Source organism: Nyctibius grandis, chromosome 2, assembly GCF_013368605.1.
Source record: "Nyctibius grandis isolate bNycGra1 chromosome 2, bNycGra1.pri, whole genome shotgun sequence".
Lineage (NCBI taxonomy): Eukaryota > Metazoa > Chordata > Aves > Nyctibiiformes > Nyctibiidae > Nyctibius > Nyctibius grandis.
This window is the reverse complement of record NC_090659.1, coordinates 65556637-65582896: the sequence shown is the minus strand read 5'-3', so window position 1 is coordinate 65582896 and position 26260 is coordinate 65556637. Positions and strand designations below refer to the sequence as shown.

Here is a 26260-nt window from a genome sequence, read left to right as displayed (position 1 = left end):
CATGTCAAACATTCATGTTATCTCTGCCCGTTTCTGAGCCACTTCACTTCTATAAACTAAGTGTGAAAAATGAGAATGCAAATACACACATGAAGACACCAAGTAAATCCTGGAGCTAATTGGGAACAGAGCTAAGGTCTCCCGTTATCCATTTTCACTGGAACATGCTGCTTCATTGATTTTTTTAAAAATCTGCAATGTTTTCAGATTATTGGACTGGAACTTGAATGGTGATTTATGATTCTGATACAGCTGATAGAAAATGTTCCCTACAAATGCTGAAAAACATATGCATGATTAATTAATTGTAAAGAATTCTCTTCCCTTCCATGGCATAAACTTTAGCCCTTGCATAAGTCCTCCTCTCCTTTTAAAGTTCCAATTTGAGTAGGAGCACTGAAAAGCCCACTCTTGCTGCACTTCCAGGTTGAGAAGTGTATCACTTTGTAATCTTAGTGACAGAATCAATGAACAGAAGAGACAAGAAATTGTAACACAAGAAAATCACCATAAAGTCTGAAGCCAAACAAAAATTACAAATTGGCTAAGGAAGGGAATAAAAGGTATGCAGAGAAGCATCTTATGCAGTACGTGTTCTTCTCAGCCTACGGGATGCTGTAGTCCTCTTCAGTTCACCAGTTTTGGAGTCTTCAGTTGCAAAGGAAAGCATTTCCTATGACAGATCTAGATTTCACCAGATGACTTCATGTGAGCATTTTTTTCCCTACTGTTTAAGTGTTTATAAAATTGAACAGGCTCAGAGACATAGGCAAAGGATAACAAGAATAACTGACACAGAATTAAAATGTTATTTACATATGGTACTTTTCTCAGAAGAGGGGTCTGTTTCTTATTTCAGAAGAAAGTTTGGACTCTACTTTCAATGTGCAGGAAAGGGAAAACTTCCAAAGAATGACTGTGCATGAACTGGCAAGAAATATAGCTAAAGTTAACACAGAATACGATCATAATCCAAATTTGTTCTAAGATACAATTATTGTCTTCAGAGGTAACACTATGAAAATTAAGCTTTTTCATTGTTCTTAAAGGTAAACTTATTAGTAGATGATATTTCTCCCATGCCCTTCAACCAGCAGAGTTTTTAGACACATATATTTGTGTACCAAATGAGTAAAGGACAGTGTTCTCACAGTATTTCAAGTGGATTAGAGGAGGTAACATATTAGAATTTTTTGGAGAGAACAAAAATCATACTTTGCCAGAATCCTGAATCATTTTGACATTTTCAGATCCAAATTTGTCAGAGTAGAGTTTTTGGAGTCTTTGGGAAATTTCTGAAAGAGGTGTGAGTTTAGGCTCTTTATAGATATATTCCTTTCCATCTTCATCCTCAAAGAATCCCTGTAAAAAAAAACAAAGTAATCAAAACCTTGGAAAAAAACACATAGGACAATGATTAAGATGAACATAATGTGTGTGGTTCAAAGCAAATATAAACATTTAACATCAGGATTCAAGCAAATGGAAATAAAGAAAAATAAAAATCTTAAATAAAAGGATTTCTGAAGAGAATTAAAAAAAAAAACAAACAAGAGAAAAATATAATTATCTACTACAGAATGAGTGAAAGATAACAGAAACTGACAGTTAAAATTTTAAAGTTTTTTTGAAATTTTATGGTATGCCAAGCCTTTGAGATAACTTTTCTTCACTTTTATTTAAAAGTGAACTTTCAGCACTGTTTCACTTGCCAAAACAGAAATCTTGTTGCCCAACAGGACTATCTGATTCACAAGTGAATATTTTGGTAATAGTTTACATAAAAATAATCTGAAAAATTTCTTTATGTAGTAATAAAAAATAAATTACATTTCAATTTCTGGAATTAATGTGAAGAACTTAATTTTATGTTGTACTATATTGGCATATACTTATTTTTATTACATAAAGCATTTGTTTTAAAACCATAACTAAATGCAATATAGAGTACATGGGAAGTGAAACAGGTCATTGGTTTAAAACAACAAGCCATGTCTGAGTTCATGTTTGAAATCGGAAAATAAATATTTTTGTCATAAACGAAACAGACGAAATAGAAAAGCACAACATATCATGTATAAACACAGGCTAGATTGACAAAAATACCCACATCAAACTAAGATGAAATGCAGTAGCTTTTACTGCATTGCTTGCTTTGTAAGCAGTTACTGGAATTACCTCAACATCTGTTTCACTGTCTGTAAACTGGTATTGCTATAAAGTTACAAAAGACAACAGAATACATGTGAAGTTAAACTGCTCAGAGTATTTTACAATTCTCCATGTTCAGCTGAACAATTAGCAACTGGGTTATGCATGTAGAAAGTGTATTACTTGATACTGCGTGATACCATACTGATACATATGCATTCTAGACATACATTAGAGGATGTGAAGCTGTCCAATATGCAGCAAGAACTTTTGTTTGAAGCATGCAATACTGATGCATCGAAAAGAGTGATTTGTTCTCCAAATGGAACTTAATGTTATTTTTTTCATTGCAATGGCTATTAATGCATATCAATCTAAGAAGCAGCCTTGCAAACCACACGGTAGCACTACAGACATTAAGTCAATACATTGCTAAGAACTGATGTTACAGAAAACTTACCGCTGCCTTAAGGTAGTAAATAAAAGAAGAAAGAAAAAAAAGCAAAAAATTTACTGAGGAAAATAAGGAAGAATTGCATCAGAATTGATAGAAGTTTTAAACTAAACTATTGATGGTGTTTAATGATTTCTTACAGACCATATTTCTTGTGCTTTTTACGTCATGGTATCAATATAGATGATGAAATAGTATGCCTTGTAAAATAAATTCAAGTTTTTCTTACTGCATAGAGCAGACAAATGAAAGTTAAATAATACTCACCTGTCCAAAGAACGCTACCCTGAAATAAGTTCCCAGCAGTCTCTTGCCTGTATGCATAACTTCTGTTACTTTACTGTATGCTCGATGAAGAGTGTCATATAAATGAGCAAGCCTCTAAAAATAAAAGAAAACAATCATGGGGTAAAAGAATAACGTAGAGCTTTCCTGTCTTGAAACAACAATGAATAATGTCCTTGTACTTAATAACTAAAAACATTGTTTTATTGAACAGTAGTAATAGGTTTAGGACTTGTATCAAAATGACAATATGTAAGATTAATTTTACATTATACTTATTTAAAGAAAAACTTTTTTAATTATTTAAAATTAAAACAAAAATTTAAACACATTGATATTTCAGTTACGATTGTAATGCACTTGTCCTGTGAAGTGCAATGTGTCATGCAGTTAGACTAGAAAAATTAGGGTTTCTTTTCTTGCTCAAATTTACTTATGATGCATTTAGTACCTCAAAATCTCTCCGTTTTTCATAAATGGGAATTATAAGTTTATATATGTCAGCAATGAGTTCATAGCGTTCTGCCTTCCAGAGTCCATCAGCACACTGCTCCAACAATTCCATCAGCACATCCTAGATTTGGATACACACTTGAAAAATTAAAACAATTCAGTACTCATGAAAAACACGGCAAATAATTATACCAAAGTTCTTCCCAATGAAAAGGGAGATTCTGCCTCAAAACAAAATTATCTACACATAGTAATTTAAATTATTGTGGCAATCAACAATTGCTAAAAGGAAACAAACCAGAATGGTCTGAGTGTACACATGTACTCTTTGTATTTACCAGGAACAGCATCTTGCTTTTAGATACTCCTGACCTCTTAAGTCTACAAATGACACCTGTATGAGGGCACAAACTTGTCTTACCTTGTAACATGTTTTTTCAAAGTGTTGCTTCCTTGGGGCTTTTTGGTTTTGCACAAAGAATATTATTTTTAAAAGGCAGCTATACAAACACTTGACTGCAATGTTTCTGAAGGAAACTATCAAACAAAATACATTAACAATAAAACAAAAAGATACAATGCCAAAATCTGTACTCAGAAGTAATTATCAAGGTACAGCAGGGGAATTTGGTATACTTGGCCCAGAATGAAAAGACATATAGCAACAGTTAGAGAAGCAGAGAAATCCTGAAGGGTCGAAACAGAGTCACAAGCAAGAAACCACTTTAACTTTGTTGGGTTTGATCCTAATATCCTTATAGCAAAAAGACAGTTAATTAAGGTTAAATAAGAACTATGCTTACCTGTACGTTAGAATGGAAGCATACCTTTTACATTAGAGCAGTTACATCGTAATTATAAAGTCCCTTCCTTCAGCTTGTCATAATTCTTTATTTTCTACACATTTAATTTCTTCTACTTCAATAAGCATAACAAAACTAAGATAACATTATTACTTTGCTCTAGTTTTCATAAATTTAAAATTACCTGGCTAACTCCATTAACTCAGTTATAACAAACAATTTTACAGATATTATGGAACGGCTTATAGCTCCTGTGACGAAGCTGTCATATACTTAGTCACGGCTTGAGTGTGAAGAACCACAGTGAAGAAGCCCATTCACATTCTCTAATAGATCTCAGTTCTCTTCAAACATGTCTTGGACATTAGGAAGAATTTCTTTTCAGAAAGGGTTATTAGACATTGGAATGGGCTGCCCAGGGAGGTGGTGGAGTCACCATCTCTGGATGTGTTTAAGAAAAGACTGGACATGGCACTTAGTGCCATGGTCTAGTTGACAGGGTGGTGTCAGGGCAACGGTTGGACTCGATGATCCCTGAGGTCTCTTCCAACCTGGTTGATTCTGTGATTCTGTGAGCTCTAAGAACCTCCACAAGAACCCAAGTCTGAGACTGAGAGGTGTCAGAAGACATGACATTTCTAATTCCTGAGACCTGGTACCACTCTTGCATTGTAGTGGTGAAGCCAGAAGTTGGAAATAACTCCTTTTATCCTTAGAAGGGATCCAGTGCTACTCTATTCCTCTCTTCCCTTTGTTAGAGGACTAAGACAGCATAAAGATATCACTAAGAAAAGCCAACTTTAATACTGAGAGCAAAAAAAGACTGAAATATGCTACCCTTATCTGTGTGCTGCAATGGTCCCTAAAACATCTCTTCCTTTCCCCCACTCATTATGGGGTTGTATAGACTCCCCAATATCTTCATCCTCAGCAACCAGGTGGTGAGAATTGAATGGCCAGCGTCACTGCTGGACTACAAGGGCTGTCCACAAATACTATGTTATGACAAGAGTCTTAACTCAGACACCAGAGGGCATCTGAGTGCAGCAAAACAGCAAAATTTTGTTTGCACACAGGAAAAGCTTCATGTGGGAGAGCTGACAGGAGGGAAGAAAAGAACACATTTCTGGGCCACCTCTCTCAGGGCTTATCCAACCTCATGGGAAGAGTTTTCTTCCATTTATCCAATCAGAGTTTTCCTTGTAACCTGTGAGAATGGCCTCTTACTCTTTTATTGTGCACCTCTTAAGAAGAGTCTGGCTCTCTCCCTAATCACATTTGTATGTGGACTTTTTCCAGTTTGTTGATATCTCCCTTGACCTTTGGACACAAGATCACTGATGGGGTGCCACAAATGCCAAGTAGGAGGGGGAAGACCCACTTCCCTCCACTTATTGACTCTACGCTCTTTCTAATACAACCTAGCATGCAGTCGGCTTTTGCTGCCACAAGGCTACACTGCTGATTCCCATTCAATCTCTTGTCCACCAGAAGTCCCAGCTCTTTCTGAAGAGTTGCTGCCCAGCCAGTCAATCCCCAGCCTGTACTGAGACATTGGGTGATTTTTTTGCAGGTGCAAGAATTTGCAATTGTCTTTGTAATCTTTGAGTTTTTCACCTGTTCCTTCAGTTTGAGGTCCCTCTAGATAGCAGCCCTGCCCGCAGCACATCAGTCACTCCCGCTCCCTTTAATTTCATCCACAAACTTGATGATATGCTGTATTGCATGACCCAGATTGCTAATGAAGATGTTAAATAATGTCAGCCTGAGTATCCCTGAAGAATACCAGTCTTCACCACCACACTTAGAGTATCTTGTATGTTTATGTAAGTTTTTCATAAAGTGCTTTAATATATTGAATTATACTGTATGTTGATCACTCACAAGAGCTATAATACCATTTGAGCTGTGAAGCTCTTTCATTTACCATCTGCAAGTTAGAATTCCTCTCATGGAAAGTCACAGCTAACAAGAGACCAGAAAAAACAAATAGGGAGGTAGAGATTGACTGTGGTGGAGCTGTATTCTGGCACTATTTATTGTGGAAAAAAACAACAAATATGAATGAAATTGTTTCCAACCTTAATCTGCATGGAATCTGGCACTTGCCACAGGCCTGTTAGCCATAGCTCAGATCTCTCACAGATGGACTACTTACAGCAAAGTCTAGCATGGAAAGGATATCACGTTCCAGGATTTTGCCTTCCAATTTTTGACACCCAGGTTTTAGTTCTGCAAGGAGAATTTGACTTGTGCTGCTGAATAAGCTGTCTGAGTAAACAACTGTTTTAATGAAATGCACATGACAACTTTGTTAAAAAACAAAACAAACCAAAATTTTGTTTTTTTCAACTGGCTAGTTTAGGCAATGAGCCAGAGTAACCTGGGAGAGAATTCTTTTAAAATTAGAATTGAGAATTTAAAAGATTTCATTTTTTTAAATGAGAAACTACATGGAGTCTTAAGACAAATTTCACTTAATTGGGAAGACTATATAAACTGGAAAATATAAAAGATGTTTTGCTCCTTTTAGAAACATGGAGGGATCCCCCCCTGACATCACCATACTTGTAATTACTCTTTTGGAGATTTAACTCTAAAGTGACTAGCATGCAGGGAAATCCCAAGATTTAGGAAAGAAATTCCACATGACCCTTGTTAGTAGGTGTAGGAAGAATTCCCATCTGAGCACCATTTGCTCAGTAGCAGTAAAGTAGAGCTTGAAAGATATATTTCTGCTTTCCGATTTCTGTACCCAACTGATCTGTCATATGATATTTTTCTTACACTAATACAGTTTTACTTACATAAGAACATATTGAAGAAACTCCATATATGAATATGTTCCTGTTCTTAAAGCAACTAGGCTATCTGTTTTGAAGTACTTCTCTAAAATACTAGGCATCTTAATTTATCCATGATTTTTAGTCTATCGAAACACTGTTCTTTCTATTATTATTCTTCCTGAGATGAACTAAGAAGTTATGGGAAAAATAGTAACTTTTTTCAAGATTTAATCAGTTAGACTTCTACATGGTTAAGTTTAAAAAGGGTTGCATGCAGAAAACCAATGAAATTTGGCAAGGTTTGATCCCTTTGCAAGCTCCACATGCTTATAATTTCACTCTTGGCTTACTTTCATTCCATGGAAATACTGAGAGATGGAAATAAATTTGGGCAGGGTTCAATGACCCAGAAAAAGCAGTATATTCTTTTTGTAGAGAGTGACTATCAGAAAAAGAATAAATACATTCCAATTTAAAGAAAATACAAAGAAGTTTAGCTCTGACAAATGGTTTGTCAGGTAGACACTGACAAGAATTTCTAACAAGTTTCCATCAACAGTAGTCACTAGAAACCCAACTCTTGGCTCAGAGCAGCTTATGTTTTGCTTTAAGTAACATGCTAAATTCCATGCTGGATCAGGAGAATCCTGTGTTTTAAAGAGTATAGCACATTCATTTTTTTTAAAAAAGCAACCCGCTATTGGGTGTCTTTGGAAATGAAAAGCACTGTATTTCTCATTTCAAGTAATTCCAACTCCTGTCTTCCCAGAAAAAGGCAAGTCAACAATTTTTGTCGTAAAACTATAGAGCAAAGCAGTAACAGAACTTGGAAGTAAAACACAGGTACCCTACCTAGCTCTAAATCCAGGCTTAAACCACTAAATCTTTCATCTATTCCTCCTAAATCTGTTAGTATAGACTCAAATTGCACAGTCAAATAATTTTGACATACGCTTTTACCACATACAAACTGAACCACAAAAGAAAAATATTTTTTGTTGTACAATTATGTTTACACACCAGGGATTTTTCCAACACAGCTACTGCAAGTAGTGGTCTGTCTCTCCCTTCCCCACCTGTCCTGGCAAATACATAGTGTAAAAGTAGTTCTTCGTGAGCAAGATTATTCATAATCTTTTCATATAGGCTTCTTAATAGTAAAATCTACTGTACAGCCAGCATAGATGGATCAGCGAGGACAAAAGCAGTGAAACTTAAGCCAGAAAAAAGAATTTTGATGCAAGTCTGGTGTCAATAAAGCCACTTTCATTGTTATGGCGTATTTGCTTAGGGCAACTCTGTAAACCAGCAAAAACCAGTGAACACATTTTCATGATTGCTAGTGTAGTAACAATCTAAATCCAAGTCAGTTTTAAAAAAAAACCTGATCTTGTTAACTCTAATAAATAAGCCACACTAGTGTTCATCCTGTCAACTAGCTTAAAAGACCATTTCGCTTATTTTTATTCCAACAGTGGTGTTGTGTTGATGTGCTAGTGCTTTATTTAAAACATATGTATATAGCACATTCTCTAAAGCTGGGACAGCTCACAGAAATTTTTTATTTCAGTTTTAGGATAAGAATAGTGTCTAACAAAACAATACATGTCATCGTAGTCAGCCTCAGGATTGAAACACAAAACTTGGAAAAACAAACAGCACTTCAACGTGCATTAATTCTAACACTCTCATGTTTACTTACTTCATTGAAGTGAACATCTTGCATTCCAACATCCTCCATCATTGAAGCCTCTTCATCTATATTAGGTGTGATTACTCTGAAAGCAGTACAACCTTGCCTAAACATCCCTATCATTGAAAAAGAAAAACAGACAAATTTACTTTTCTCCACCAGGAAAACATTAGGTCACTTTGTGATGCTGAATAAGGCAGAAGCCATATTTAAATGTACTTACCACCAAATTAATTAAAAAAAAATCCAGTCCCCCACTGCATTATTAAAATACTAAAGCTCGCATTACTGTGTAAGTATAAATACATTCTAAAAAACCACAAATGTGTCGGGACTACTACCCACCAAAATAAGTAGCATCTGAATCTTCCTATTTTATCTTAAACCTATGTCTAATCTACCCCACATCAAGTCTAAGGTAATAAAGGTAACTTTTACAGTATTTAATTGAACTGGTGTGAAGTCATGCTGGAACTGTGCACATGAACAGACCCTGGCATATCAGCTTCTCCCATCTCAACAATATGAATGGACTGACATCAACCATAAAAAATGATCAGAGGATGGCAATACAGATTATTCAGCTGTAGATACAGGAAATCAGTCTACAAGCAAGAAAAAAACCCCAACAATCTAACTTCCTTTACTGAAATACATATTTAGCAAAAATGCATTTTAGAATGTTGTAACATGAAAACCTCCCTCTTTTACCCATTCTGTTTGGCTCTTTTTTATTATATCAGATTGCTGAATTAAGAAATGAGGATTTTTGGCCAATACCTATTAATTAAAGCCTCAAGAGCAATCAGTAAATACTATAGAAGTACAAGGATGTGCACATGTTTATTTCACAGCTCATTCCTACAAAGATTCTTTCTGCTCGCGCGGGAGTCTGACCAGCAGAGGTTTTATTGAATGATTGCCTCAAACACATGTTTTTGCTTTGCTCCTGGAAACACCACAGGTAGAAGTTTGACTGTATATTACTGAGAGGAAATAACTTTTATATTACAGTAGACAAAAATAGTAGATCACCTGAAGGAACCACAAATTAATACAGATTATCACTAGTTATGAATTAGTTGTTATCAGGCTTGCAAGAGGACGTAGTAACTTTGACAAGTAACTTAGTTTCAGATTTGGTCTCAGAGAAGCTTCTGAAATCACTGGGTTGGAGGGGATTGCCTGTATACTACACAAGTATCTGGCAAGAGGCACAAAAGAAACAGAGAAAAGGCATCTTGTAGACCCATGGCTTTGCTTCATTTTGAACTGGCATGCAGAGGCAAAGCTAAAAAGCTGCGAATTTCAATTTGTTTGCCTACAAAAACAAAACACTAGCTCAACATCATAATCATTCTTAAGAGATTTCTGAACCTTTCTTCTAGAGATATATTTTTCTCAATAAAAGCCACATAATCTTCTGTTTTCTCAAATGCCTGAGGACTCATCTAATCCTATAGATGAAAGATAATTTGCTACCCTTTCTCAAGGGGGTAGACAACTGCTAGCACAGAACACCAAGACAGGTGAAGCATTCTGAGCACTGTAATCACTGACCCAGCATCTGAAAATTTGTATGAATTCATTTTGACTTCTCTGCAATGCCAGGTCTCCCTACATGCAGTGAGAGACTACTTTTTGAACAAGAATATTCACTGATAATTTTGCTTTAGAAAGGGTCTCACTTCAGCTATTAGGAGCTCTCATGTAAAATTAAAATTTTTACTTTCCTAAAAATGTTACTTTACCTTCATCTGAAATGCTACCCCTTAGATATGCAAGTATGCTAAATATGTGAGTTCGCTATCCGATTAGGGCAGAAGTTTTTCCTTGGTGAACACTGAAATGTCTATAACTCCTCAGGGAAACCACTGCTTTTCCTAAACTATAAGGAAAAACTATAAACATTAAAGTAAGATTTCAAAATCATACCTTTTCGTGTGAGATATTCTGCAACCAGTGCTGCTACATGGACATAGCACATTGCTGCCTAAAACAGAAATAGTAACAATCTTATAAATTACAATTACAATGGAACCACTGAAAAGAAGGTATATAAGAAGAGCCCTAGCCTGAGATAATTTCTTTGTTTTTTCTTCTTGCTGCTTTGCAGGAGATGTCCTACGACTGATGTAAGAATTCTTTCTCCACCTCATTTATGCAAAACAATAACTGTGCAAGAGCACTCCTTTTTCACCAGAGCACTGAGTAGCATGGACAGCAGTACACAATCTGAGAGTGACCACAGGTCACAAATTACAAGGTAAGGATGACATGCTGTAATAAAAACAGGCAAATCTCTTTTTGGGATTTATTTTAAGTATTATGTGAAACAAAAGAGCTATTAATTATTCTACTCAACATTTGATGGTTCTTCTGCTAATCTGTTTTGTCCGCCTTTTGGTTCCGAACCAAGAAAAATGTAGAAAAAAACCTGGTGAAGACCATTTGAAAGCAGCAAAAGAAAAGAGGGGAGATTTAACCTATGAATGGAATTTGAAGGAATTTGGTTGGTGTAGTCTGGAAAACAGAAGAAAAAGAAGAAGGACAGAGTAGTCTTCAAATATTTGAGATGTTTAATGAAGTTGACACCAACCACTTTTCTCCACAGAAATGACAAAAAAAGATTCAAGATTCTTCTTTTACTCAAAAGGTTTAGGCTTATAGCAAAGTGTTATTCTAACTGTAATTTGCAATTGAACAGTTTACATATGGAGGCTGCAGAATCTCAGACACTGGAGTTGAAGGAAAACGTTAAGTACATGTCAGAAATTCTCCCTAATCCATACTTTGTACGGGACTGGGCTTGGTGATGTACAGAGGTCCTCATCTAGCCATACAGCCAAAGTTTCTAAGTTTTTAATTAAAAAATTAAAAACAGACCTGAAAAGGACTAAAAGAACTTGTCTTCTGAGAGAGCTGAAGTTGTTTCCTTCAAACTACAAGCTATTAACAGAGTATTGTATATGTGCCTTCTGTGTTGCTACTATGTAGCTAAAAAGAATTCTAGTACTAAGACATGAGTAAGAGAGTGGCTACTGTTTCTTGGAGATATTTACATGCTTACATGCTGCTAAGTTTAACAGATATATTTATGAAATTAAATGATGTGACCCAACGTGATTTACTTTCAGATGGAACAAACTTTCAGAAAGAGACAAAATTCATTCTGTATGCTGGTAAAATACCTACATCGAGACATACAAAGATCACAACTCCCAACTCCCCCTTTTGCTAGAACTAACTATTTTAACACCATGCTGAAATCAAGATATCTTTCTTTTTTCAAACAAAAAAATTGCAACTTGTCAATTTTAAGAACATTAGGAGTTTTTTAGTAAGCAGTCTGGAACTGAATCAAGCTAATTCTGTAAAGGCAACTGGAGAGGAATTCAAGGAGTAGCTTTAAGTGTTTTAGCAACAAAGGTATTTTTAAGTATAAGATCTATGTCTTCCATGGTTTGCATTGAGCATTCCTGGCTTAGTAGTGTGTCACCTACAGTAGTTAAACATATACCTTTCATTAGTAATCAGAAATGACTTACTGATGTACTTGGGTAGGACAAAAAACTTACCAGCCATTGAAACTGATCTACTAACAATCCAAAATTTATTAAAAATGCTTATTATATTACACACTAACCACTACATATAGTACATTCAATGTCAAGAAAGATAAGCTTAAGCTTATTATGAAGCTAAAAATAGGGGTTTTTTTTCTCTTACCTCTGAAAGATCTCCATTTTTAACATGGATCCTCGCCATGCTGTCTAACCATGTCTTCCTTAGTTCAGGTGTACTAGCATAAGACTTTGCTAAACTGTACTGGAGGTCTACAAGCATTTCTGGATCATTCTCATGCTCCTTCATCTGAGCTGTAGCCATCAGTACTGTACGAATACGTTTTGTTAAATCCTTAACATCAGAAGGGAATGTAGTGTGCTAAAACATGGAAAAGTTAGGTTAACTACTATCTTTTTCTATTCTTCACATAATAAAAAGTTGAAACATAATTGCAAAAGACACTATGAAACAGTTTTCAAGCATCTTTTGTACAGTACAGAAAGAAGAATAAAAACAGACCTTTATATTTCTGTCGTTATTGGCGCAATTATTGATGATGGAAAGAGACTGCTGAAATCTAGTTCCTCCAATTCCAACAACATCAGCAATTAACTGGCTCACTGAAATAATAACCTTGACAGAAACAAATGTCTTGTTAGTGCACATTTCATTAAATACCCTTGAGATGTACCTATGAAGCAATTACAAAGGAAGTTTTGTTCTTTTTCATTGAAAGATTATTCCCTTAAGTGAAATTATATTTGATCTTCTTTTTTTTTTTTTTTTTTTTTTTTCAAAGTTACTTGCATAGTAACACTGGCAAGAAAAAACAGGCTTGTGTAAATTTCATGAACAAGCAACCTCTGGTCTAAAGACTGGCTGCTAGGTGAACTAGCCAGAGGTCAAACGTACTAAATTATTATTCCCAGCTTTGTCAGAATACACAATTTTCTATGTATTTGTTTTCTTCTAGACTTTTAGGTGCTTGTTGCTGCATTCCTTTCTTCTTCAGACACAACAGGGTATGCTATTTAACAATCAAAATAACATCTACAAAAGTAAACATTTGCTGCTCACAAATGAAAATTATTTCCTACAAAACATAGGGCCATCAAGTTGTTTCTAAGTATTTCCCTGCACTGAACATATTTTTATTGCCATCTTCTTACTTTTAGAATAGTACCATCCTTGCTTGAATCCAAAATAATTTCTTTCATGTCATTTGCACACTGATATGCGACCGTGCGTCTGCAAATACAGGCAACCCAATATTTAAAAAACACAAAAAAATGAAAAATAAAGAAAGTGTACTAACTTGCAGATGTGTCCTAACAAAAGACTTCTTCCCTGTGTAATCAAAATTATTTCTCATTAAGAAGTACAGTAACTGTGAAGCTTCAGTACGAATTGAACTCAGTTTGGAATTACAATACTTCAGAATTTCATAGCACAGTGCAGAACACATATCAGCTCTACCTTCATAAAATGTAGAAGGAAACTGAGGAAAAAGCAGAAAAGAAAGAAGTTATTCATTAAAACTAGCTTCAGTTCTTGACAAAATAAGCATGTCAAGAAAAACATAAATATATTAATATTCCCAAACTGTGGAAAAAATAGATATTACAGTAGTTCATGACACAGAATGACTTTTACAGGAATTTAAATGACAATTATTCCACACTGTTGGGATCAGATCAGTCCTTATTCACCAATTTTAATTTGGGCTTTTAGTTCTTAAACTTTTACATAATATATTGTTAACTAAAGAACTGGATAAGTACTTGAAGATTAATTATTTTAAAACTTCTTACCTTAAAAATAAGTGCCCTTAAAGCAATGAAGACATTTTTCAATGCTGTTTCAGACTGATTCTTTTGAAGGAAGCAGAGGTATACATCAAACACTTTCTTCATCAGTGGGTTATGCCCGTGATCAGTCAGTAGTTGATTCTTTAAATTGATAGTGAGAATTTAGGAGTTTTGTACAGTGGTACACTCATACTATTCTAAGAACATACGCAGATCATCCAAAAGCAGGAAATTTAAAAAAAATAATCTGCATATATTACCGAGATGTTTAATAATACAAACATATCTGAATTTTAGTTAGATATTTCTAACACTTCATTAATCTTGCTTACAAAAAAGTGTTGGCTTCTGAATAGACTTACAGAACATGATTGTTTTTAACCGCTGTCAGTCATGAATTACTATTAACAGTTCTTTGAGAGGCCCACTCAAAGTATTAACACACTTCGGTTACACTGGCTTTAGCAGCTCAAGACAGTGGAACTTTCTTGTAGCAGTACCTCCTACCACAACGACGCCAAAAAGCTCCCCCCAAACCAAACCGCCACGCACTCATCATCTTTCTTCACTGTCCTAGAATTGAAACTGAAAGGGCTCTTAAGGATGAAGATATTAGTTACTTTTCAGAGTTTTACCTGTATCAGTATTCGAAACCTCATTCTGAGGCATACAATACACAGGGTTACTCTTGATTTCTGTATCACCAACAGCTGCCTTCCAGTCAAACTTTTTTTTTTAAATCTAGTCTCCTTCAATTTCTGTAACACAGGAACTGGCTGTGCACCTACTTTTAAAAGTTCATATTGCTTCCCTTTTGCTCTGCAGACCTGTTTTCTCCCTTTGTCCACTGAGCACATGCTCTAGGTTCCTATGGGACCCCAGGACAAAATGACGAGGTCTCCTGTCTTACAAAACACTAAAATAGGTTAATCAATTCAGTGACTGCTCAATCCAGTCCAGGGAGTCCAGAACTGAGAGGACCATGTTAAGTATTGCTCCCTCTGACTCCACTGGTCCTCCAATACCATTCTACTAGGTCTCGCACCTTCTGCAACTCCCCTCTGCACACTTCACTCTTCCTTGTCATTACTATAGACAAGCATTCAAATGGTATGCTGCAAGGCAGCTCCATTACTATCTCTAGTAAGTTTTAAGGTAATATTAACTCAAATAATCTAGTTTAACATTTTTTTTAAAGATTCTGGAGGCCCAGTATAGACCTGGGCTCTTGTAGCATGCCTCAAGCTCTCTCAAACATGGAAGAGATGTCTAACTGCAGATGTCTCCTTTTCTATTCATGGAGATGCAAAAGAAATTCTTCAGGCTAAAGAATTTCAGCATAGCCCTAGGCATTTTGGGTGTTCCTCAAGATTAAAAAATTGAAGGAGGCAGTCCTACATTAAATGCCATTCTGATAATATGACTTGCAGACCAGAAGAACTCAAGTGTTCTTTCAAGCTTTGTGGATGAATAGACCAAAGATCTCCAAATGCTATGCAGTGAAGCCACAGGCAGTCCATTTTAGAGGAAGCTAGACACAAATGGTTGGACATAAGCCAGTCAGTCTATTTGGTCACAGGAAAGGGTTTTATCTCTTGGAACAGTATACAGCTCTCTGTAGATGACCCAAACCTAAACATCTAACTGCAAGTTCTAAAAGATGGTAAGGCTTACTTCTTCCAGATTTATAGCAAAATAATTGTTTCAGTTGGAAAGGACCTTTAAGATCCTCAAGTCCAACCGTTAACCTAACGCTACCAAGTCCACCGCTAACCCATATCCCTAAGCACCACATCTACACATCTGTTAAATACCTTCAGGGATGGTGACTCCACCACTTCCCTGGGCAGCCTGTTCCACTGCTTGATAACCCAATGAGGAAAATGATATAACATCATTTCTTCAGATGTCCCAACATCAGAGGTAGGTAGTTCACTAAAACCACCTAGAGTAGTAGGAATTCACACAGGATCAGTTAAAGTTCTACCAAGAAGCAGATATAACTTGTGATAACTGCTGTAATAGATAACAAAGACCTCAATCCCCACTAGTGAAAGATGATCCTGAAGAAAAAAAGCTGTCTGGCATTTTATATAATATGCTAATTATTCCCAAAAGAAGCAGACTGGTATTACTAATCTAGTGGCCTTGTATGACGAAGTGACCACATTAGTGGACAACAGAAGAGCTATGAATGTCATCCACCTGGACTTCTGTAAGGCTTTTGATACTGTCTGCCACAACATTCTTGCCACTAAATTGGAAACGTGGAGAAGGACTTGGGGATACTTGTGAATGAAAAACTGGACATGAGCCAGCAACGTGTGCTTGTAGCCCAGAAAGCCAATTATATCTCAGGCTGCGTAACAAGAAGCATGGCCAGCAGGTCAAGGGAGGTGATTCTCCCTCTCTACTCCACGCTCAAGAGATCCCACCTGGTGTACTGTGTCCAACTCTGGGGCCCCCAATACATTAAAGACACAGATATGTTAGAGCGGGTCCACAGGAGAGCTACAAAAATGGTCAGAGGGATGAAACAGCTCTCCTGTGAAGAAAGGCTGAGAGAGTTGGGGTTGTTTAGCCCAGAGAAAAGGAGGCTCCAGGGAGACCTTATTTTAGCCTTTCAATACATAAAGGCTGCTTACAAGAAAGATGGGGAGAGAGTTTTTACCAAGGCCTGTAGTGACAGGACAAGGGGCAACAGTTTTAAACCGAAAGAGGGTAGGTTTAGATTGGACACAAGGAGGAATTTTTTTCACAATGAGGGTGGTGAGAGACTGGAACGGGTTGCCCAGAGAAGTTGTGGATACCCCCTCCTTGGAGGTGTTCAAAGCCAGGTTGGATGGGGCTTTGAGCAACCTGGTCTAGTGGAAAGGTGTCCCTGCCAATGGCAGGAGGGTTGGACTGGATGATCCTTCAAGGCCCCTTCCAACCCAAACCATCCTATGATTCTATGATTTTATGTATTTTAGTACAGTTGACTGAATAGAAGCTCCTGATTCTCCTACCTGTTTTGTTTGGATCTTGCTGACTATTCTGGTATACTCTTACCTACTCTCTCAACATGCTACATACAGATAACCTTGAAGGACTGTCATTCCAAGTGTGATGGGCAGCTGATAATTAAAAGATTAGTGTTCATTCTTCTTTAAATCTTTAAAACTAGCTATCTTCATTTTCAATTTTGTCATGAAGTCTGCAGACAGAACTGGTTCTAAACTCTATCTAATTAAATTACTAATAAAAGGAATCTCATTATAAATAAGTTCATGTTTTCATAACTAGATTAAAGATAAGACACTAAATTTGCATCTTCAAGCAAGGATCTGGATACAAAGAGGTCCACTGCTCCAATTAGGGGAGAAACAAGTTAGACCTATCATCTCTTTTTTTTTATAGCTTCACCTTTAATGTTTGGAAAAGCTCAAAAAACCAGACAGGAGGGGTACGCAAGTGGGTGTGCTATAAAAAGATTCCACAGGAGAGCTACAGTAACGGATACAACCAAAAAGAAGTCTTATTAGTGGACAAATTGAAATAAAGTTACAGAAAAGGAACATACACAAATTACTGTTAATTAATGAGTGACTTAATATAAGAAGAAGCCAAGTTCAATATAAAAGTCTGATAGTGTCCAATTATGAATTATCGCTTTGCCGTACACTAGATCTTTCATCCCACATGGCCTTTAAAAGATAGTTTTATCAATAATATTAGCTAGACACTAAAGTTTCTAGAAATATTTTTAGGCAGTTAGGATGAGAAAGGAGCTTTTCCCACAAATCACTGCTGATCAGTAAGGAGTCTGTGTGCAATGTGTAACTGAAGCCAAAGCATTTTGCTGCAACAGGTTATCAGCTTTTACATGATACAATAATGAAATACAATGCTATATTACTAGACTATAAAATATTAATATAATTTAAAAATAGTTTTTAAAAATAGTTTTTCTGAAAGATAATTATGAGGTATGTTAACACCAAGTCAAGAACAAACCTTAAAAGCCATTGTGAATAATGATAGCGTATCCAGAATTGTAAGGCAAACTTCAGTGGCAATATTTGCTTCAAGTAAAGACTGGTGAAGAACATCTGCATCTGAATGGCCATAGCCTACAGAAATTTCAAATGAAGCGTAAGTGCTGTATATACTCATTTAAATGTTTCGTATTTCCAAAAGACTTGCTGAACTAGGAAAAGACTAACAAGTAAAAAGCCTGACAAAAGTTAGTATTCAACACAGAGAAATAATTCATATGCATTTAAATATTTTTCAAATATGTTCATATAATTATTCTAACATAATTTGCAGAAGATCATAAAATATATTAAGTACAAATGGCAACAACAGAAGCATTAAACAGTTAAAACAACAAATGTCTGATGTTTCATATATATGTGTATGTATGTATACACACATGTACATATATAAATGTACAGTTATATATATGTATATATATATATTCTTAAAATAAGTCCTGCAGTAGGATGGAGTTACAGCTGAGAATACGTATTGGTAATTTAGTGATGTTCTAATGATCTCAAAGTCAACCATAAGTCAACCATTATAAAAATACAAAACTTCAAGAGTTGAAGGAATACAATCATGTATCTATATGCAGCTGAAGATCCAAGTAATTAATTCTGATCTGTAGCAATACCATGCAATAACTTCATATTTAATCAAAATATTTTATCACTTCTAGCTCCATACTGTATTTAAATAAATTTAAAAACATATCCTGCTTCAGCACTGGTTATAATACGTTGTTTATGTTCCCTAACATTGATCTTTAATAACCAGACTGACAAATGTGCTCTGGTTGCTTTATGAAAATTTGGTCTGGATCACGTTTATATGTTAGATTTACAGTAAACTTAGCGTCACTACATCAATGACAAGCACAACAAACTTGTTGAGACCAAGAAAAGAACAGAAGAAATTACATATTCTTTTATAATGACACCTGGTCACTTCTTTCTGCACCTTCTTGCTTCCCTGGCTGCACTACACATGCATAACCATAACCACCAGTTTCTTTGGATTTGTACATTCTTTCTGTTAGGAAGTATACACCTCTTTCCTATCATCTTTTGCGTTCTCTCTGCCTCCACTTCTTCCTCCTCCCATGTATTTTCTTTGTGGTTTCAATCCAACTACATTCCTCACCTCTGTAAGGATGGAAAGGAACAACTGGCATTTGGAAGCAAGTTTTAATACAACAGCCGTTTGCCAAATATTTTTCTTTTAGTAAAAGTGTTCTTTTCCTTAAAGAAAGTCAAAGAAAAATCCTTTTTTATAGCAATCACCTTTGGGTGACCAGAAATCCTTACGTCAGCCCGTGGTTTCGGTAATGTTGAAGATACTAAGAGATGATGACTATTTTGAGAACTGCATTGAGGACAGGGGAAATATTCTTTAAAGAAATAACTTGTTTGCTCTTCCAGATAGGAAGAAAGGTGCAAGGTCTATTATAAATACTAAGTAAAAACTGTAGTCAACGGACAGAATTCCAAACAGTTCTAAATTATTTACGTGAAGAACAAAATTTGAACAAATAGGTCATTGATCGATTACTCTGCATTACTACTAGAGGCAGAAGTTTTGGGCAGGATGCAAACTTAAAGGAACACTGAATTCAGTTGAGTTAAAAGACTGATTTAGTAGTGCTTTTTCCACATATATGCTAAAAACTATCCTTATTTCAATTTGCTACTATTTTAGAACAGCTAATACTGTATTCTTCATGTATAACTAACATACTGGATTCTATTTTTCACATGTAACTTAACAAGGAACTATGGAACTACAATTACCACATATAATATGGACATGCACATGAACATGCACCCATACATTCACACTACTGCAGAGTAACTAGATTTAAAATCATGGGGATAATAGGATAATCTCTAATGACTACAAGCTTGCCAATGATCAGATACTGCTGTTACAGATCAGGGTACGTCTCTTGTATTTCAATACGTTTGCATGTCACTATTCTCTGAGCTTCCTCCTCCTCTCCTCCAGCCCCAACAATACACATATAAACCTACATTCTTGTAGTTTGTGTTTAGAAATTTGAACAAAGGGCCTAATTTCTTTCATACTTAAGCACAAAACTGTACTGAAGTTCCTCAGAGATGTGAAGTATCGCTTACACCATTACTTCGGTTCTATTCCTTGCTTAAACTATTAGAAAGGGAGAAATTAAGTTTATAATTTACATTTATAGACAACAATCTTGCCAAAGAATCATGATTTTAGAAAGAAGTAAAGCAACTATTTCCACCAGATTCAGGAAGGATGTATGTATCCCATACAGGATACTACAAGACTTATTCAAGTTCTTTGGATACACAATACAGGCAGACTGACAACTAAATGTTAAGACAACAACAAGACAAAAGATACAAAAATCAATTTCACATTTGACATGGCTTTTACAGCAACATTTTCACTCTGTAAAACCTTGGTCAATACAAGGTGTAATATCCTGATATTCATTAAATGTCCAACATTAAAAAACCTATTAGCACTTTATACAAAGAATGAGACACCTTCCTTGATAATTTCCTTCAGATGGAAAAGAATAGAAAGTTTCTTTTTACATAAGCATGCATTTAGTAAAATCTTTCAGCTCACAGTTTCCTAAAAATCAGTAAACTTTGCCAAGTTCTAGAAGTATGAAGTTGCCAAGTTCTAGAAGTATGAAATCTCTTTGCACAGGGCCCAGACACAGCCGTGTTATTTATTTCCCAGAGGTTTTTTTAAAAATCAGTCTTCATTTACAAAGTATTTTACCTTACTGAATGTGTAGTCACATAGTGTAAAAGCTCTTTCTTTTATGTATCAAAAAAAAAAAATCTAGAAATTATTATGATACAGCAGTACCAGACTGATTACGAGAAAAAAAATGATTGGCATAGCTATATAGTTTTCTGACATTTTCAAAAATCAAAGAATTGCATTTCTTATATTTAAGCAGGTGTGAGAATGCATTCATAAACAGAGAGGTTTTGTGGGACTTTTTTTTCAGTTTTCCACTAGACAATGTGGTAAGTCTTGTGCAATTAGGCTAACTGTTGCTTTATATTACAGACAACGAGCTAAAAGATTTTAAGAGACAGTTAGATATGCTTTGGGAAATAAAAGGATGAACACAGTGAACATACAGTTAACTCAAATAATTGCTTTACTGCACACAATTCTTTTCAGTAACAGTGTTGTATTTTACTGGATTAGTCAACCAGTTTCATTGTTTTTTTGAAGCTGAGAATTGAAAAATGGTGCTTCAGAATACTTTACATAGAGTATCTTTTGCAATTTAAGAGCAGCATGTTTAAAAAGATAGGCCACAAGCAGATTTAGTTTTCAATACAGCAGTCTTATACAAGCTGACTTCAACCTGATTAAATCTTACCATTGTCTACAGAAATTCCAAGAATACTTGATATCTTTCTCACACTGAAAACAGAAAAATCACTTCATTATTGGACGCTTTTTCACTTCCAGACAAACCAAATCATGGGCTTCACAATCTCTGTAGAAACTCTAAGAAACTTATTTCTCCTTCGGGGATGTCAAAACACAGAGATATGGTCAGACTGCATATTTTCACTTTTAGACTAATCATTAATAAAATCAAGTGAGGGGAAAAAAATGAAGATTAATAGAGCAAATACAAAAAATAAGTAAATTCTGTAAGTACGTGCAGTACAAATTTGAAGTGCATATAATTAAAATACAATTTTAAAATATGCTGTAGTTAACCACACTCCATGTTATGGCATCAGCCAGCATCGATTATTCTATCATAAAGCAGGGAACAGACCATTGACTGATTCCAGCTATTCATTTGACCTAGAACAATAAAAGTCATTGAAATGCACTGGTGTGGCTCTGGGACCTGTCTCTGGTGTTGTGGTACTGGTTGAGGATGATGAATGTTATCATGTCATGAAACTTACTGTGGTTAAAAGTGAGAGAGTTATCCAGGCTGCTCAGCTGCTGCAATCTGGCATGCATCATTCCTGTTCTGTTACGGGAAACAGGCAATGTCTGAGATTTTCGATCATGAACTATGGATCCCAACCCCTCCTGGTTCCTGCAAGATGGGTGAAATAGGATAGAAGCAAAAGTTAGACATGTCAAACTGCAGCAAGACAGGAAGTGTTAGTTAAGCACAAGAAGTTTTACAGAAAGAATTATAATGCAACCTATTTACTGTTTTACTTATAAAACAAAAATAGGTAGCTTAAAAAAAGCATCACAGCAAACTTTCTTAAAACCTCAAAGCATGAAAGCAAAAGCACACAAGCAGTCGCTCTTGAAGTGCTAAATTTACTTCAGAGCTTCTGAAAACAAATATTTGAGAACATTAATATTCTGAAAATATTCAGAACTCAAAACCAAATCCTCTGTTTTGATTGTAAAAATTTTAGAAAAAAGTTACGGACACACAGGGATAAAATTAGAAAGCATACATGCAACAGGAGAGTAGGAATTAACTGAGGTATTATCATGTACATCTTACCCAAGCAGGAAGGGAGAAGAGCCATATACTTTGTTAAACTTGCAGCAATCAAGTGAAGAAAACAGAAAAGTGATCTGTGTTAGCAATCAATACAGGCTAACTTCCTATTGAGTACCACCACCAGAGCTGATGAAAAATGAAAACCAGTGCTTGAATTACAGAATTCTCTGTTCTCTTTAATTCCCTGTCATTTGTGTATTTTAAGAGAACATGCGTTGATTGTTATATACTTTAGTGTAATGACAATGTGAAAGACTAGAAAGCTACATTTATTGGGAAAACTCAAGATCTCTGCAGAATGCCAGATGATTTCTATAGCTTAATGTGTTTAGTGTAACATGCAGTACACAGACTAACTACAAACTAGTCAAACAAATCAGTTTGAAGAATTTTTACAAAAAGTCTGAAAATTACAGAGCCCTGTAAATCCAGAGTCTGAAGTACATTTAAGCACAAAGGTTACAATCAAAACCATAAAAAAGCCAGATTTATTTTAGCCTCTGATTTTTTAGGGTGTGTGAACACAGATGAGATATTTTCTGAAAAATCTGCAAGAAGATAGTCAAGTTTGTTGTCTGTAGAAAGAGATTCACATGCCATCAAATCTAAATTAAAAACAAAAAAGCTAACAGTTAAAATACCACCCAAAGTCAGCAAAAACTTTCTCACTGAGTTCATTTGTACTGTATGGAGGGCCAGTATTTCAATGCCACAAGTTTAATTATAACAGTATTACCATATCAACCACAGTGTAAGGCCTAAACAGGTTGCTATATTTTACTCTATTAAAAAACTACTTTGCATTAAAAAACACATTAATGCAAAGATATTAAAATAACTCAAATGTTTTTGACTCCCACTGATTTTCTCCTAAACAGCCTTCAATGGGAACGTAGTACAGGTACCTAACAGTACTTCAGACTTTGAATTGAAAAACAGCAGCGTTGGAATGTTCACTACTCACCTTTTAGTAAAAACACTACATATAAAATTTCTAAAACATTTCAATGGACAGTTTTATGGCCAAGTGAATAAACAAAACAATTAAATAATAAAATTTTTTCCCCAAAGACATTATTTTAAGGAAAAATACGCTGTAAAAGCTAGCATTTAAGAGGTGGATTTTAAAGTAATTGATAATAAACACAACACACACACATCATTCTTAAACAGACACCAGACTTTCAGAGAGGATATAGATTTGTTAATATAGTAACCAGTTACTTACTTCAAACTGTTATGCATCATTTCACAGTAACTCTTCTACTCATGCAATTTATTTGTAATAGAGATTCAAGGTATATTGTACACACTATTATTCTTAGTGAACAAGACAGCAAAATTTCAATCCCACACAGTACCTGGCTATGTATCGTTTTCCCATGTACTGGAACTGATGTAAGCATACTCTGCAGAGAACACATAAGTCAGAGAAGCAACATTTAAAACAATCTTTTCTAGATTTATGTACATTGGAATTATTCAACTACTATTTTTGTTTAACTTTAAACTCTTACATTATAAAATTTCTTTATTTCTACCAACCTTAAGATTCCCTTCCAGTCCCCAAGCCAAGAAAAGGTAAACATGGCTCTGCTGAAATCAGTCACAGATGGTTGTTTTGGGCAAATTGGGAATAGCAAAAGGCACACAAGGCTGCCTACAGAGCACACTTATCTCAACACTCTGAATCAAAATAGCTGCTGTGAGTCTAACAGTGACAAGGTAGAAGGGCCAAATGGTGAAAAAACAAAGCATCTTAGAAAACTGTAAACAGTGAGTTCAAGTGCTTCATCTTGTATAGATTTTTAATACTTACAGAGAAGAAATGTCTAGCCTCAAATATCTCAGACAAAACTTCATTATGTGAAATGAGGCACACAGTTACAGTTATTTACAAATGAACAGCAATCCAGGACAAATAACATGAAGGACAGAAGCAAAGAGATAACCAGACATCACATATATACACATATTTTGCAAAATGTGTGTAAGAGTTCAAAATAAGGGTGATACATTTTGCTTTTTTCCCCTCTTGGCCTAAACTCTCTTGCTTACAGGTTGGGTTTTTTTGTGTTTTTTTTTTTTTCTTAAGGTCTCCTGATTCCAGGATAACAACAGGGTTTCTGACAAAACTTTTTTCTAAAAGGAATCTGGTTTTACAATAAGAACATGATAAAGACACATCCCAAGAGATACTTTTTCATTTAAAAAATCTATACTTCAATATGATGTTATATTTTAAAGAATCATAATTCTACTGGTTCAGATCCAGCAAGAAAGTTTGCCAGGTACCTCTGCTTGTATTTGCAATTGGTAAGTACACAACTCTGATGACTAATAAACTAGAAGTCACACTTTCAAAGCAAGAAAAATGGTGTCAACGGAGGCTGTAGTAATTGTTTTATTTGACTCTTTTCCCATTGTAAGTAATTATCCTGATAATTCAGAACACAATGCAACTTCCCTTGCCCATCAGGTAAGAATATTCTAAAAGTTCACCTTTAAAGTGTAAATCCAAACTGAAAGCCAGTTTTCAGCCTTTCTCTTCCATGGGCCAGTTGTGAATGAGGGAGAAGACTGGCAAATAGTCTCTTCAACTCAGCTCCATTTTCTGCTCAGACCTTAAGTAGATTAGCTGTCTCCAAACTGTGGAGTCAGAATGGCATTTTCCTCCCCCAGACATGTCACACTTTTTGCAAACTAACCTCAATTCCCCTTTCTGATATCTTCTTGTCTTTTTGAGATTCTAAGTTTTTCAGAAAAAGTTCTTTGTGTGGTGAGTACCTACCTCCCAGAAAGTGTCTTACTGAGGTAATGAGAAACTACTGTAATGACCTGTGTTAATAAAAATCATCATCAGAACGAGTATTACTGGCATTGGAAAAATACTACTAGAATTGGAAGAGGTAGACTTTTATGGGCCCTGTTCCTGCTATAGTTTAAGGAACTATGATACCATTCACTGCACTAATGAGATGGAAATTTTATTCTGTATACTGCTATTGTGATGGAAATCATCTTTGATAATTAGTTATTTGAGATTACTGATCTGATCACAAACCAATCCCATCCAGCCCTTAAATAAGAGATCTCTAATGGCAAGGTACTGTTCACCACTGATTCTGTAACAGTTTACACCTCGGGCTTCAGAGAGTCTACTAAGTAGGCTCATTTACTTGTCCAGTTCTGTCTCTAGTACAATCAATATCATGCCAGATGTACTCAAACGATGAGTTAAAACACTATAAGTTTATAAACCTCAGTAAGCTTGCAGATGACACCAAGCTGGGCAGGAGTGTTGATCTGCTTGAGGGCAGAAAGGCTCTACAGAGGGATCTGGACAGGCTGGACCGATGGGCTGAGGCCAATCATATGAGGTTCAACAAGGCCAAGTGTCGGGTCCTGCACTTGGGGCACAACAACCCCATGCAATGCTACAGGCTGGGGGAGGAGTAGCTGGAAAGCTGCCTGACAGAAAAGGACCTGGGTGTGTTGGTCAATAGCCAGCTGAATATAAGCCAGCAGTGTGCCCAGGTGGCCAAGAAGGCCAACAGCATCCTGGCTTGTATCAGAAATAGTGTGGCCAGCAGGACTAGGGCAGCGATCGTCCCCCTGTACTCAGCACTGGTGAGGCCGCACCTCGAATACTGTGTTCAGTTTTGGGCCCCTCACTACAAGAAAGACACTGAGGTGCTGGAGCGAGTCCAAAGAAGGGCAACGA

General features: G+C 35.8%; 1 protein-coding gene across 4 annotated transcripts in view; it reads right to left on the bottom strand.

The window, feature by feature from the left end:
- DOCK9 (dedicator of cytokinesis 9) overlaps positions 1-26260 on the bottom strand; it is a 114664-nt gene that overhangs the window by 12280 nt on the left and 76124 nt on the right. For 2 of the 4 annotated variants that reach the window (XM_068425549.1, XM_068425547.1), the window contains exons 37-48: positions 23898-23945; positions 21971-22107; positions 17997-18112; positions 14004-14141; positions 13508-13690; positions 12712-12825; positions 12355-12570; positions 10561-10618; positions 8635-8741; positions 3342-3464; positions 2873-2986; positions 1216-1362 (exon numbers count right to left, since the gene is read on the bottom strand). In XM_068425549.1, coding sequence (XP_068281650.1) covers positions 1216-1362; positions 2873-2986; positions 3342-3464; positions 8635-8741; positions 10561-10618; positions 12355-12570; positions 12712-12825; positions 13508-13690; positions 14004-14141; positions 17997-18112; positions 21971-22107; positions 23898-23945 — 1501 coding nt within the window. Of the gene's footprint in view, positions 1-1215; positions 1363-2872; positions 2987-3341; positions 3465-8634; positions 8742-10560; positions 10619-12354; positions 12571-12711; positions 12826-13507; positions 13691-14003; positions 14142-17996; positions 18113-21423; positions 21468-21970; positions 22108-23897; positions 23946-26260 lie in introns of those variants that run through there. The other 2 variants (XM_068425550.1, XM_068425551.1) reach the window with 2 other exon arrangements.